This window comes from Rhincodon typus, chromosome 34 (assembly GCF_021869965.1).
Source record: "Rhincodon typus isolate 14 chromosome 34, sRhiTyp1.1, whole genome shotgun sequence".
Taxonomy (NCBI): domain Eukaryota; kingdom Metazoa; phylum Chordata; class Chondrichthyes; order Orectolobiformes; family Rhincodontidae; genus Rhincodon; species Rhincodon typus.
The window spans coordinates 21249111-21263317 of record NC_063365.1 but is presented as its reverse complement, the minus strand read 5'-3'; the positions used below and the strand labels follow the sequence as shown (position 1 = coordinate 21263317).

Here is a 14207-nt window from a genome sequence, read left to right as displayed (position 1 = left end):
CCTAGACCCTGATGAAGGGTCTAGGCCCGAAACGTCAGCCTCTCTGCTCCTATGATGCTGCTTGGCCTGCTGTGTTCATCCAGCTGTGCACCTTGTTGTCTCATAGTAAGCAAGGACGTGCAGATCAAAAAGACTTAGAGGCATACAGGTTACATTGCACAGGGCATGCACGAGGCAAGATCAATGTTAGTGAGATCAGCATTACTTGAGGCTACAGAGTCCGTTCATCAGTCTGATAATGGCCAGGAAGAAGCCGTTTCTGATCTTGCTGGTGCGTGTGTTCAGGTTTCTGTAACTTCTGCCTGACAGAAGAGGTTGTAGGAGAGCATTAGCAGGGTGTGATGGGTCTTTAATGTTGGCTGCCTTTCCACGGCAGTGAGCCATGTAAATAGAGTCCATGGATGGACGGTTGGCTTCTGTGATGGCCTGGGCTGTGCACACCACCTTCTGTCATTTCTTATAGTCCTGGGCAGAGTGATTGCCATACCAGGCTGTTACGCGCCTGGACAATATGCTTTCAATGGTGCCTCTGTAGAAGTTGGTGAGGGACCTTATGGACATGGCAAATTTCCTGAGCCATCCGAGGAAGAAGAGACATGAGGAATGTTGGATCAGCCATGATTCTATCGAAGGGTGGAGTAGGCTCGAGGGACTGAACAACCTACTGTTATTCCTATTTCTTATGGTCTTACGGTCATAAAGTAGTAGATGCAACCAAGAGGTATATTTCATGCCTCTCTGTCCAACCCCTGGCCAATTCTCTCCTGTCCATTGAGGTTTGGATAGTGGTGGGTATTATATACACCCCATGTTCCTTATTGTCTCCCAAGTCTTCAATAATGCAATAGTTAGTAATTGATCAACCAAAACATGGTAATGGGGAGTGTGCAGATTTGGGAGACGGCAGGATGCCATTACAGAACGAATGGGGAGAAAAGGTTAGCCACAAAGATATAATGCAGCATAAACAGATAGAAAGGACAGACAGAAGAAAGAAATGAATAAGCTAGTGACAGGAAGAGAGAGAATTTTAGTTTGTTCCTATCTGTAAAGTACATTATGAAAAATTAGCTGGTATATGTTCTAGTTGAATACATGCAAGCTTCTTGAATGTAGAACAAACTCTTGTCTTGAATGCTGCATGCTACTTATTTTGAAGTTTTTACATTGTATAATGTAACTATATTCTCTCCAAGCCCATCCAAACTCTTCCTTTACTTTCATTTTGGAAACAGCTTTTTGCAAACGAGACGTCCTCCGACCATGTTGGTTTTGCTCGTGTCAAGATTGACCTAATCAACGAAAACGACAACAGGCCAGTGTTTAGCCAATCGCTATACAACGTGAGCTTGTTTGAGAATGCATCTGTTGGACTCATCGTCGCTGGTATTGTGGTAAGTACTCTTTTACAATTGTGCATTTCTTCCTGACCCACAGATCTAAACCTTTCCCATCAGCAGCTGAGAGATAATGTCATGGCAGTCAGCAAAATGTGACACTAGTGTTGTTTGCATGTCATCATCCCCCAAGTGATCAATGATCATTCTTGTGACATGTGTCAGGTAGATTAAGAAATGCTGTATGCAGCATCCCGTGAATATAAATTTACAGGTAATATGGCTCAGTTTAATCTGTATAACTGTTTGTTTGTCTGGAAATGGGAAGGAGATGGGCAATTTTGATAGTCGTTTACTAAATAAATGTGAGATTATCCATTTAAGTCAGAGGAATAGAAAGGCAACTTATTATCTAAATGAAGAGAAACTCAGAACGTTCTCATGCATGAATGGCAGAAACCCAATATGCAGGTACAGCAGGTAATAAGGAAAATAAATAGAACTTTGGCATTTATTGCTAACAAAACAAAATATAACAGTAGGGAAGTGTTGCCGCAATTGTACAAGGCATTAGTGAGACTATACCTGGAGTATTGCATACAGTTTTGGTCCTGTTACTTGAGGACGGATGTAGTTGTATTGGAGGCAGTTCAGAGGAGGTTCACTAGATCGATTCCAGAGATAAGAAGGATATTATAAAGCTGGAGAGGGTTCAAAAGGGATTTGCCAGGATGTTGCTGGGTATGGAAGGTTTGAGTTATAAGGAAAGGCTGGATAGGCTGGAAAGTGGAGTTGAGGCTGAGATGAGATTAGCCGTGATCGTATTAAAAGGTGGAGCTGGCTAGAATGGCTGAATGGCCTCTCCCTGCTCCTAATTGTTATGTTTTAAATGATGGGTGCTGTGAGTAAGCTCAAATGAAAGAACAGATCTCTGAATTGTTCCACTTTACTTGAGTAGTCCACCACATCAGCCAGCACGGTTTGGGATTGGTCTTTAATACGTGTTCGGAGGAGTCAGCTCATGTTGTATATTTGTGTACTGAAAGGTTCAGTATTGAGAGATGTGAATAATTCTCTCCAAAATTTTGCAGTTATTAATTGCTGCATACAATAAGAGGGTATAGCTCAATTGTTGTGATCCCAGTTGATGGAAATAATTGACAAGTCCAATCCCAGAGAGAAACCTGACTTGACAGACCATCAGATTTATCTTTGCAATTTAGTTTCTGTGGTGGCCAGTCACTGAACATGTTCACAAGAGTCTGCCAATTATTTTTAATAAAACAATGTGGAAGTTTATTAACACAAAAGGGGAAACAAAATCTATTTTGCATTTTAACAAGGGCAATCAGTCCAGGAATACAGATAGTTCAGTCAGTGGCTGGATCATGATCAGTTGGAGCTATTTCTCATATCCAGATCCTGGGAATGTGCCATCAATCTGGGGAAAAATAGAATTTCAAGTCTGGAGCTGGGCTTTGATTTGATTTGATTTATTGTTGTCACATGTACCTAAGTACAGTGAAAAGTTTTGTTTTGTGAGCAGTACAGGCAGATCATATCAAACAAGGACATACAGATCATAGGGCGTTTAGACGGAGTGAGGCACATGAGGTTATAGCTGCACAAGAGGTGCGTGAAGCAAGATTAACATTAGATTTGAAATTAGAGAGGTCCATTTGGCAGTCTATTAACAGCAGGGAAGAAGCTGTTCTTGAATCTGTTGGTGCGTGTGTTCAAGCTTCTGTATCTTCTCCCTAACAGAAGAGGTTGGAAGGGAGTATAACCAGGATGGGAGGGGTCTTTGATGTTGGCAGCCATTCTGCAGCAATGAGAAATGTAAGTGAAGTCCATGGATGGGAGGTTGGCTTCCGTGATGGTCTGAGCTCTGTACACACCTTTCTGTAGCTTCTTGTGGTCTTGAGCAGAGCAGTTGCCGTACCAAGGCCATTATGCACCTAGAATGTGGTGCATCTGTAAAAGTTGATGACAGTCCTTATGAACGTGCCAAATTTCCTAAGCTTCCTGAGGAAGAAGGACTGAGTCATTGAGGAAATGATTACAGTGAATGGGGCGATTCAAGACAGAAAAGTGGGGTCTCATAGAGCATAAGAGGTGACCGGGAGCTGAGGGTAGAGGGTTTCACCAGTCACTATCACTCTAGCCTCTTTATGGACAAGTATGTGGTAATTTACAAAGCCATAGGCTCTGGGGGAAGTATGGAGAGGTGGTGATGAATTGGGAAAGTTGATGGTTTTATAACGGGGCTGAATGAGAAACACAGGGACAGCAGCACCAAGGGAGCAGGAAGATTATGTGACTCAGTCCCAGCCTGCAAGTCACTCATGGGGCCACGAGATGGAAACCCTCACCAACTTCAACCCAACGTCAGCTGTGCCACGACAAGACAAAATGGCTGCCAGTGTGTGCGGAGTGGGCGGAGTTAGTTACTGTGCCTTTCTTCAGCAGCCTAGATAACTTGTTTGAACCACTAAGGGCAGTCGCATTTGTCTCACATCCGCTGATCCAGTAATACCACCCACTGAGAGCAAACTGCACTTCTTCACAGAATCACAGAATCACAGAACTGTTACAACGCAGAAGGAGACCATTCAGCCCACTGGGTCTACAGCATCAGCAAGCATTGTCCAAGAATGATTATGGCCTCCCGCAATTATTGGCACTAATTGCCTCCTTGTCATGTGAGCGAAACAAATGTAATGAGACACTATCTGAAAAGCATTGCCTGGGCTTGGCATTTCTGAAACACATTCCAGAGCTATCACTGAAAGAAAGCACTTTGTAGCCTCCTCTAGGCTACACTGTTCTCCAGTCACATCAAAGATTGTTCCCCCATGGCATGAGAAGCCTTATATCTGCCCCACACCTGCCACCTCCCCCGGTGGCAGTCATGCCCCTCCTTGGCCTGGTTGGGAGACAATCCTTCCTACAATGAGACAAAGGCAGGGTTTAAGACTAATGGAGGGGATTGAAGACAAGTTAGCGGTGATGCAGAATCTAGTGAGGTGGTGGTAATTTGGAAGTTGAGGTGAGGGAGAGCCCTTGAGCAGACATGATGCATGCGGTGGTGAGAGTTATTGTCTGTGAGCCACAATGAGAGGCGTGTGTGATGGCAGAGTGAGCAGAGGGCCCTGTGAGTGTGAGAAGATGCTGACACCATTTTTCAGAGATGGGGCGGTGGGAAGCAGGTTATTGACCTTCTGTCTGCACCACATTGTATTTAGAGGACAATCCACTAACCTGGGCTGCTGTGCCAACCCAGAATGGTGGATTCAGGTGGCATGTGGAGTTCCTTCCATCTGAATCACCAAGTTCCAGGCAGTGAACCGAGGAGCTAACCTCTCTTCCTGGGCTCTGTGCTGAACACAGTGACTTAAGGCCCACGGTGTGAGAGTCAATTCATAGCCTGCAGCATCTGAAGTGGTGTGCATCCGGGCTTTAGATATAGCATCTACCATGTGAATGATTGAGGAACACTTCCAGCTCCCCATGCTATGCGATTCCATGAGGTAGGCACCTTAGAGTCCGGATAATGAGATAAAGAACGGACTGTGAACTGGGGTGGACTGGTATCATCAAGCTCACTCAGAAAAACACTTTAAGCCTCCCCTTAACACTCTAACCACAAACTTGAAGCTAGATGTGATTCAGTTCTACTTTGGAACTCCAGTTTCCAGATAATGATAACAATGTATTGTGAACCTTCATCAATATGACATATTTCAACATGGAACTGGTGGGAAAATGTATTTCTATTACTCCATAAGAATCTGATGTGTGCAATGTGGAAGCCTTCCAATGATATGTCCTGATTGGAGCTACAGATGGCCTTTCAGAGCAACTTGCAGTAATTGTACCTCATCTTGCGGGGTTAGTCATTTTATAACTGAATCTAATTTAGGTTTTATTCTTGTACTAATTGTAGTTCATCTCCAGAGGTTTCTCATGTTGAAGAGATGGCTTTCTGATAACAAATGCAAAATATTTTGAAATGCATGTGTCCGTGTTAGAAGTTGTCTGTGTTAAGCACAGTGGTAGTGTCTGTACCTGTGGGCCAGAAGGTCTGGGTTCATACCCCACCTGCCCCGAAGGTGTGTCATAAATATCCTAGCAGATTGATTAAAAAGAATTGAAGGTTTTCGGTGCACTTGGTGTAGGATTAAGTCCACTCCAGGAGTGGGCCAAGACATTGGGCAATGTGGTGCTGCAGTATCAGAGGTGGTGTTTTCTCAAATGGGAAATTCAGTGTGTGTCCTGTTTTAGAGCATGTGTCAGGGATCACAAATTCCATGCCACTATATTGAGGCAACCACAGGATGACCCTGGTATTGCAAGACCACAAAGGAGCACAAATTGATCATCTATCCTGGTGTGATTTACTGCTACTTGGGTTTTTTTACCCAAATAGAAGTGAAGTCACCACAGTCACAGTGGGCCATAGGGTTGGTCTCTCATTAGAAAGAGAGACGGACTGGTAGTGGTTTAACCTGAGGATCACCATACCTCAGGTGAGAGGTGAAGTTGAGAGTGAGTCCTTCATAGTAATCTCAACCAGTGTGGGAACTGAACCCACACTGTTGGCATCACACTGCATCGTAAACCATCTGTACAGCCAGTAATGATTGCAAGTACACCTCCAAGCCATTCATTATCCTGACTTGGAAATATATCACCGTTCCTTCACTGTTGCTGGATCAAACTCCTGGAATTCCCTTCCTAATGGCATTGTGGTCAACCTACAGCACATGGACTGCTGTGGTTCAAGACTCCACCTTCTCAGGGGCAACTAGGGATGGGCAATAAATGTTGGCCCATCTAGTGATACCCACTAAATAAATAAAATAAAAATGATAATTATTGTATTAGGTGGTGACAGTTTGAATGTGAAGAAGTTTGAACCATTTCAGTGTGATTGTTGTATCATTGCGAGTCCCTTGTCTGCAGTGTGCCATATTAATGAGGATGTATTGCCCCAGGTAGTGGTAGGGATACTGCTGAGACTCACTCCATGCTCACTGTTATTAAGGGGTAACTTGGACAGCAACTTCTGGCAACTCAACGCATGCAGTTGAATGGCGAAATCAAATCGTACCTTTGTTGTTCTTGTTACAGAAGTGTTGCAACAGATTACACTTTGAAATGAGCCTAACATAAAATGTTCACAATACCTGCACTATTGAAATGTTGAGTCCTTTTCCAGATCCAATGATGTAAAACCTTTGGGCTCATTTGCAGCAGATTGTTGAGGGTGGTGACCCTCCTGGTTGGAACTGGTCAGAATCTGTGCAGTGCAGGCTTTGACCAGTTCCACCAGTGATGGCAAGGAAAAAGCCCTTTAAAAGTGAGCCTTGAACTGTTTCAGTGGGCCCTGGAGTAGCATTGGCGTTCAAGGAAAGGCCACAAATGGGTTGCCATTGCTCCACCTGTCCTCTAATTTGCCATTATCCTGCGCCAAATCTGCCAGGTTTTGTTCAGGTGGCAGTCAGGCAGACTACAGCTCACTTGACCAATTTCAACAAGACAGAAGCCTCAGAATGGCAGAGAGTCATAGAGTCATACAGTACAGAAACAGACCCTTCGGTCTGACTAGTCCTGGCTGACCATGTTCTCAAACTAAACTAGTCCCACTTGCCTACGTTTGGCGCATATCCATCCAAACCTTTCCTATTTATGGACTTATGCAAATGTCTTTTAAGTGTTGTAACTGTACCTGCACCCACCTCTTCCTCTGACAGTTCATTACACACACGAACCACCTCTGTAAAAAAGTTGCCCCTCGTGTCTTTTTTGAAATCTTTTTCCTCTCACCTTAAAAGTATGCCTTCTAATTTTGAACTCGCCCCACCCCAGGAAAAAGATTTTGCTATTCATCTTATCTATACCCCTCATGATTTTAGAAACCTCTACAATGTCACCCCTCAACCTCCCACTCTCCAGTGAAAGAAGTCCCAGCCTATCCAGTCGGTTTTTATAACTCAAACCCTCTATTCCTATCATAGCAGTTGATATGTGCATCCTGCCCAATGCTATAAACTCCAGGATAAATGGCTGGAATTTACCTCAGGCAATAGCTCATAGTGACCTGCCACTTCACTGTCACCTGTAATGACTTCACCCCCAACTCTCTCTGAGTAACACAGCGGGTGAAGGCACACAGCATGCACTGGTTGGACCAAAAGGTCTGTTTCTGTGCTGCCTGAGTCTATGACTCTATAAGTAGCAAAAACTGCAAAAATTGGGTCTAATGCAGCGGGAGATGTACTTTATGGTCTCTGCGTCATTTATGGAGTATGTTGCCTTTCAATGTTGTCACTGATTCAAATGTAGTCCATCTGAATCTCCGTTTGTAGAACATTCTTGGCCTTGATTCTATAAAGTGCCTCCAAGACATTCATGTGCTTTTGGTTGGTGGCCCAGAAACTGCAGGCAAATCTGCTTTTATATTTGAGTTCCATGACAACGCTAGTAACATTCCAACAGTGACTACACTTCAAATGCACTTCATTGGCTATTTGGGATATTCTGAGGCCATAAAATGTATGATATCAGTGTATCTCTTTCTCTTTTAAGAGAATGTGATCATAGGCTTGTTTCATTTCTTTATTTCATGCCGTCCCCCCACCCCCACCCCAGTACAGCCAATTGTTTGGCCGTTTATTAATAACAGCATATTTTGTTGATATTATGTGCACTAACAGTTGGCCTATTCAATTCTAACAATGCAACGAAACACATCAATTGGCAATAATACTTATTGTTATTTAGAAGATATACTAGAGGCTCATTTTTAAACTGTAATCCTTCACCTGTCTTTAAATGATAATTCCAGACCGTTCCAGTTTTATTCTCGAGTTGAGGCTTGTTAGCCCATGCATCACCTAATCTCACTCCCAGGTATCCATTACTGTCTACTTTTTTGTTGCGAAAGTGATCTGTAAATTTTGCATTTAAAGAGAGCTCTCACAAAGTCCTCATAACCACACAATTTTGTTTGTTTTTCTTTTGTGGATAAGAGAGATACACAGAATTATTTTCAGTTGTGATTATTTTATGAACAGATGGTTTTAAATTAGAAATTGCACACAAGATGCCTACATTTGGCAGGTATAATTACTCGAAACAGATGCTCAAAAATCTAATTGCTCAGCCATTAACAGCAATAATGTTTTTCTTCAGATTTGAATCACCAGCAGGCCAACAGAAGAAGAAAAACACAATACGCTACCAACAAACAATTACTTAATACTTGAGACATTGACTGAAACTACTGAGATAGAATTTCCATCCTTTGCAGTCAGTGTTTGTCTAGAATTAGTCAGAAGTCACACGACACGAGGTTATAGTCCAACAGAGCTCTGAAAGCTTATGATTTCAAATAAACCTGTTGGACTATAACCTGATGTCATGTGACTTCTGACTTTATCTACCCCAGTCTAACACCGGCACCTCCACATTATGGCTAGAGTTATCACAGAAATTACAAGGGGCAGGTCTGGTCCAGTGAATCGTTGTTGACGTTTATCCACCACACAAACAGTAGCCCTAAGCCTGTGCATTCCTGAATACTTTTATTGCCCCATTCCTTCAGTCACCTCACCCATTCTTCAGCTTAGGATGATTGCAGAATTGACAAAAAATACTCAAATAGTGCAGCAAAAAATACTCTCAAAGACCAGAAGATTACAGGGAGTATTATGGGAGATAAAATTCCATGTCAGTAATTGTGAAGTGGTAACATGTAAAGTGAGGTAAATATGAGAAGCTGTTTCTGCTGGTTGGCGTCTAAGACGAGGATAGTTGTCTTAAAAATTGGAGCTGGACCTTTTAGGCATGAAGTCAGGAAACATTTTTTCACACAACGGCTGGTGGAGGTTTAGAATTGTCTTCTGTAAATGGCTCTTGATGCTTGATCAATTCATTTTAAATCTGATTAGAGACAAAAAGACAAGCTCCAGATGCTGGAATCCAAGGTAGACAAACAGGAGGCTGGAAGAACACAGCAGGCCAGGCAGCAGTCACCGTTTCAGGTATTGGACTGAAGAAGGGTAATACCCGAAACGTTGACTTCTCCTCTCCTCCAAATGCTGCCTGGCTTGCTGTGTTCTTCCAGCCTCCTGTTTGTCTACAGTTTTAAATCTGAGATGGATAGTTTTTGGTCAGCAAAGGTGTTGAGAGATGTGAGGCCTTCTGTGGCAATGAATTCCATAGATTCGCCACTCTCTGGCTAAAGAGGTTTCTCCTTATCTCCGTTCTAAAGGGTCTTCCCATTACTCTAAGGCTGTGGCCCTAGTTCCTAGTCTTTCCTGCCAATGGAAGCATCTTCCCAACATTCACTCTGTCCAGGCCATTCAATATTCTGTAACGAGTGACTGTTGTATGTTGTACTGTATTATATCATTATTGTATTGCAGCTGTGTATAAATTGAGATACGAAACCATTCATAATCCAGGGACTCCGCATATCAAATTTGAATGTCATCATGTGTCATGGCGGGATCCGGACCCATATATCCAGAACATTAGGCTGGAGTTATGGAATGCATTAGTCAGGTTATCACTAAGCCACCTCTTCCCAACCACACCTGAACCTCTTCCTCCTCCCGCACCCCACCCACCTCCCACTTTGAGCATCCACATTACCTTCACACTCCTCTTTCTCCCATTCCCAGTGTGACTGATCGGAATCGTTGGAGTTAGACCTTTATACGCCTGCCCTTGCCCCAAACGTCTCACTAACCTTTGACTCAAAATCTATTCCATCTCGGATTTAAAACTTAAGTTCCAAACTTCCACCACATTTTGCATGAAAAAACGCCCATGCCTCAAAGGTCTGTCTGTAATTTTTTTGGCTTGTCCTTTTGTCTTAGATACCTCCTGACCAAGGGATAAAGCTTTTTATATTCATTCTAAAACATTAGCACACCACAGCTACAGTCATTGACCTTAATGTTTTATGACCTCCTACAATACCTCTTGTAGCTTTTACTGGTTTTTCACTTCTTTTGTTTTAATGATTTCATTTTTTTCAGTAAATTTGGACATGTCACCTTTAACCCTATAATCTGTTGCTCCTATCGCACTGACTACACGCAGCTACATCTCTCCACCACCTCCTCCACATCACTCACTGTCTCCACACTTATAGAATCCTGCAGCACCAAAAGGAAATTTTATATTATCTTGGATTTTCAAATTTGAGTTTCTGTGCTTTCATTCTCTCTGTCTTTAAAGAAATTCTGACTCTAGAACAAAATCTTCTTTCACGATGCATCGGAGAAGAATATTCATGATGTAATTATTTTAAACCAATGTCTAGGTAGAACAGATTTATGTGATTGGGATTTCTTCTGCAAAGGACACATTCTGTTCAAATTTGACTTATTGCTTATTAAGACTCTTTTTTGCATTGTTATCTTCTGATTTCTACAGTGCAAGAACTGCATTCACCTGAGGACTCCCAGACTGTGTGTGGAGTTGGAAAATAATGCCCCTGAAATCTAAAATCCCTACAGTGCAGAAGCAGGCCGTTCAGCCCATCAAGACCACACTGACCCTCTGAAGAGCATCACACCCAGACTCCCACCCCGTGCCGTATTCCTGTAACCCATAGCTTCCCATGGCTAATCCACCTGACCTGCACATCTGTGGCAGGAAACTGGAGCACCCAGGGAAGAGCCACGCAGACACAGGGATAATGTGCAAACTCCACACAGACAGTTGCCTGAGGGTGGAATCAGACCTGGGTCCCTGGCGCTGTGAGGCAGCGGTGCTAACCGCTGAGCCACTGTGCCACCCTAAATAGATAGTTAGAGATAATGCGAGACAAGTATTTCTTGCAGGTTGTGTACTGACCAATATCATCTATGGAAACAGAAGTCTCAAGCACAGGAAGAGTCCACTTGGCCCACCATGACTGTGCTTGATCTATGGAGGAGCACGTTCGTCCCACGTCCCTGTTTTTCTCCAGAATGCTGCAAGTTCCTTATCCCCAGGTACTTTTCCACTTTGATTTTAAAATCATTTACGGAATTGTTTTTCACCACTTCATCAGGTTAAGATCCCCAAGGACTTGGTTGAGTGAATAAATTTCACCTTATCTCCCCTACTAAGATTTAAAGTCAGAGGTAGAAGACTAAGAGGAGAGTTTAGGAATTCTTTTCATTCAGAGACAGTTGCAAGTCTGGAATTTACTGGCTGAAAGTGTGGTTGAGTCAGAAACCCTCATAACATTGAAGCAGTGCTTAGATGGTCACTTGTGTTATCACAGCCTCCAGGTCTCTGGAACAAAAGTTGGAAAGTGAGATTACAGATAACACAGTGTGGAGCTGGAGCAACACAGCAGCCAGGCAGCATCAGAGGAGCAGGAAAGCTGACGTTTCGGGTCAGGACCCTTCTTCAGAAATCTTACTACCTCAAAGTGGGATCAGTGTCTGTTGACCAGCACAGAGGTGAGGCAATTGAGATGTTGACCTTTGTTTCAAAGGAAATAGACTAGAAAAATAGGGAGGTCTTGCTGAACAAAAAAATGCAAGGGTCTAGTCAGGCCACAGCTGGAATACTGTGAACAGTTTTGGTCTCCCTTATCTAAGGACAGATACTGTCATTGGACATAATCCAGAGACAGTTCACTAGCTTGATCCCAGGTGTAGACGGATCATCTTATGAGGAAAGGTTGAGTAGATTGGGCCTATACTCATTGGTATTGATGAGAATGAGAAATGACTTTTTGATACATATAAGATTGACAGGGTAGATGGTGAAAGATCATTTCCCCTTGTGGGAAAGATTAAGACCAGAGGGTATCATTTCAGAGTAAGGCATCACCCTTAAGGCAGAGATGTGGAAGGTTTTCTTTCCCCATAGAATTCCCTACAGGGTGGGAGCAGGCCACTCAGCCCATACTGACCCTCTGAAGAGCATTCCACATGGCTAATCCACCTAGCCTGCACACCATGGCAATTTAACATGGCCTACCCACCTAAATTGCACATCTTTGGACCGTGGGAGAAAACCCACACAGATACAGGGAGAATGTGCAAACTCCACACAGACAGTCGCCTAAGGGTGGAATCGAACCTGGGTTCCCAGTGCTCTGAGATAGTAGTGCTAACCACTGAGCCACCATGCCACTCTTTTCTCTGAGGCTTGTGAGTCTGTGTAATTCTTTACTGCAGAGAGCTGTTGAAGCTGTGGTATTATGTATATACAAGGCTGAGATAGTGAGGTGTTGTCTGGTTCCTCTTTAAACAAGTTTTAGACAACTCCAAGGAGGATGTTATGAATGAATTGGCCCTAGTGTCTCACAATACCAAAGTGGTCAAAACAATACAAACACAAGCCAGTACCAAAGCAAGACCTTGCCATTTCAATAAGTACGAAATTACTATAATTTTTAATACTAAACATAATGTCCCTCATCCTATTTGGCCACTTATGGTTACAGTACTTCCCGAGTGTCTTGGAAATTTACACAGTTGCGCTCTCTGTGGCACTGCCTCTGGGTCTGCTTTCTCCCTCTCTTTCTGGATGGTCAGCTGGTCCCTGCCTCTTGCCATGCTGGTCTCCCCAGAAGGCCTCAGACGATTCCAAGACTGGCTCCAAGAGAGCGGTCTGCAGGTGAACTCTGTTTTTATACCTTTTAGATGGTTTTCTGGAACGTACTGTAGTTCTAACTAATCAGGGAGATGCGCTTAATAGTTTGAAGCAAGAGTCAATCATTTAGATGGCATGCTAATGTCAAGTTTCTTTGTGTACCAGGACCCGGTGCCTTTCTATCTGGGCTGCCCTTTGTTTAGTGGGTAAGTTGCTGAGGCTGTCTGTGTGGACTAACTGTTGCTTTTTGCATTATGCTAAGTTAGTTGTTGACTTGCTCGCAGAGCAGGCTGGTTATAGTACAGACGTTGCATCACCATGCTAGGTAACATCATCAATGCAGCCTCTGATGAAGCAATGTTGTTCTACTCCACTTGGAATTTATATGATCCGGTCTGTTAAGTTGGGTTGTGTCATTTCCAGTTCTGTATGCATGGGTTTGTATATGGAGTCTAATTCTATATGTTTGTCAATTGCGTTATGGGTTGAAATCCAGGCCTGTAGGAACTCCCGTGCATGTCCTAGAGGCCCGGATTTCAACCCATAATGCAATTAACAAACATATGGAATTAGACCCCCTGTACAAACCCATGCAGAACAGAACCGGAAATGACACAACCCAACTTAACAGACGAAATCATATAAATTCCAAGTGGAGTAGAACAACATTGCTTCAGCAGAGGCTGCATTAATGATGTTACCTAGTATGGTGATGAAACGTCTGTACTATAACCAGCCTGCTCTGCGAGCAAGCCAACAACCTCATCCACCACCCGAGCTACAGATCTTCGCAGGACCCTTAAATTATGCTAATGTCGTTAGCACCTAGCTGCTATAATTGCACCATGTCTGTGTGTGGGTTTTGTGATTTCAGAGTTTCACTTGGCCCAGAATCCCTTGCTGTTTGGCCAAGTTCTCAATCTGTGTTTTAGCAGCCAGGAGGCTGCTACAGAGGTTTTTAATCAATGAGGGAATCAAGGGTTACGGAGAAAAGGCAAGGAAAGTGGAGCTGAGGGTTATCAGATCGGGCATGATCTCATTAAAATGTGGAGCTAACTCAATGGGCTGAATGGCCTGCTTCTGCTTCTAAGCCTAATGGGAAAATGGCCACCTTCTGTGCAGTAAGTGTTGGAGTCTAACTTGTTGGTCAATATGAAAAAGGCCATGTTTTACACACAATGCCAGATCTTTGGCAACAAGGTGTAGGGCTGGATGAACACAGCAGGCCAAGCAGCATCATAGGAGCAGAGAGGCTGA

At 43.4% G+C, this 14207-nt stretch overlaps 1 protein-coding gene across 1 annotated transcript in view; it reads left to right on the top strand.

The window, feature by feature from the left end:
• LOC109932919 (cadherin-23-like) overlaps window positions 1–10859 on the top strand; it is a 375734-nt gene extending 364875 nt beyond the window's left edge. The window contains exons 11-12 of the mRNA XM_048616204.1: window positions 1236–1394; window positions 10788–10859. Coding sequence (XP_048472161.1) covers window positions 1236–1394; window positions 10788–10859 — 231 coding nt within the window. The remainder of the gene's footprint in view (window positions 1–1235; window positions 1395–10787) is intronic.
• Window positions 10860–14207: the final 3348 nt, after the last annotated feature.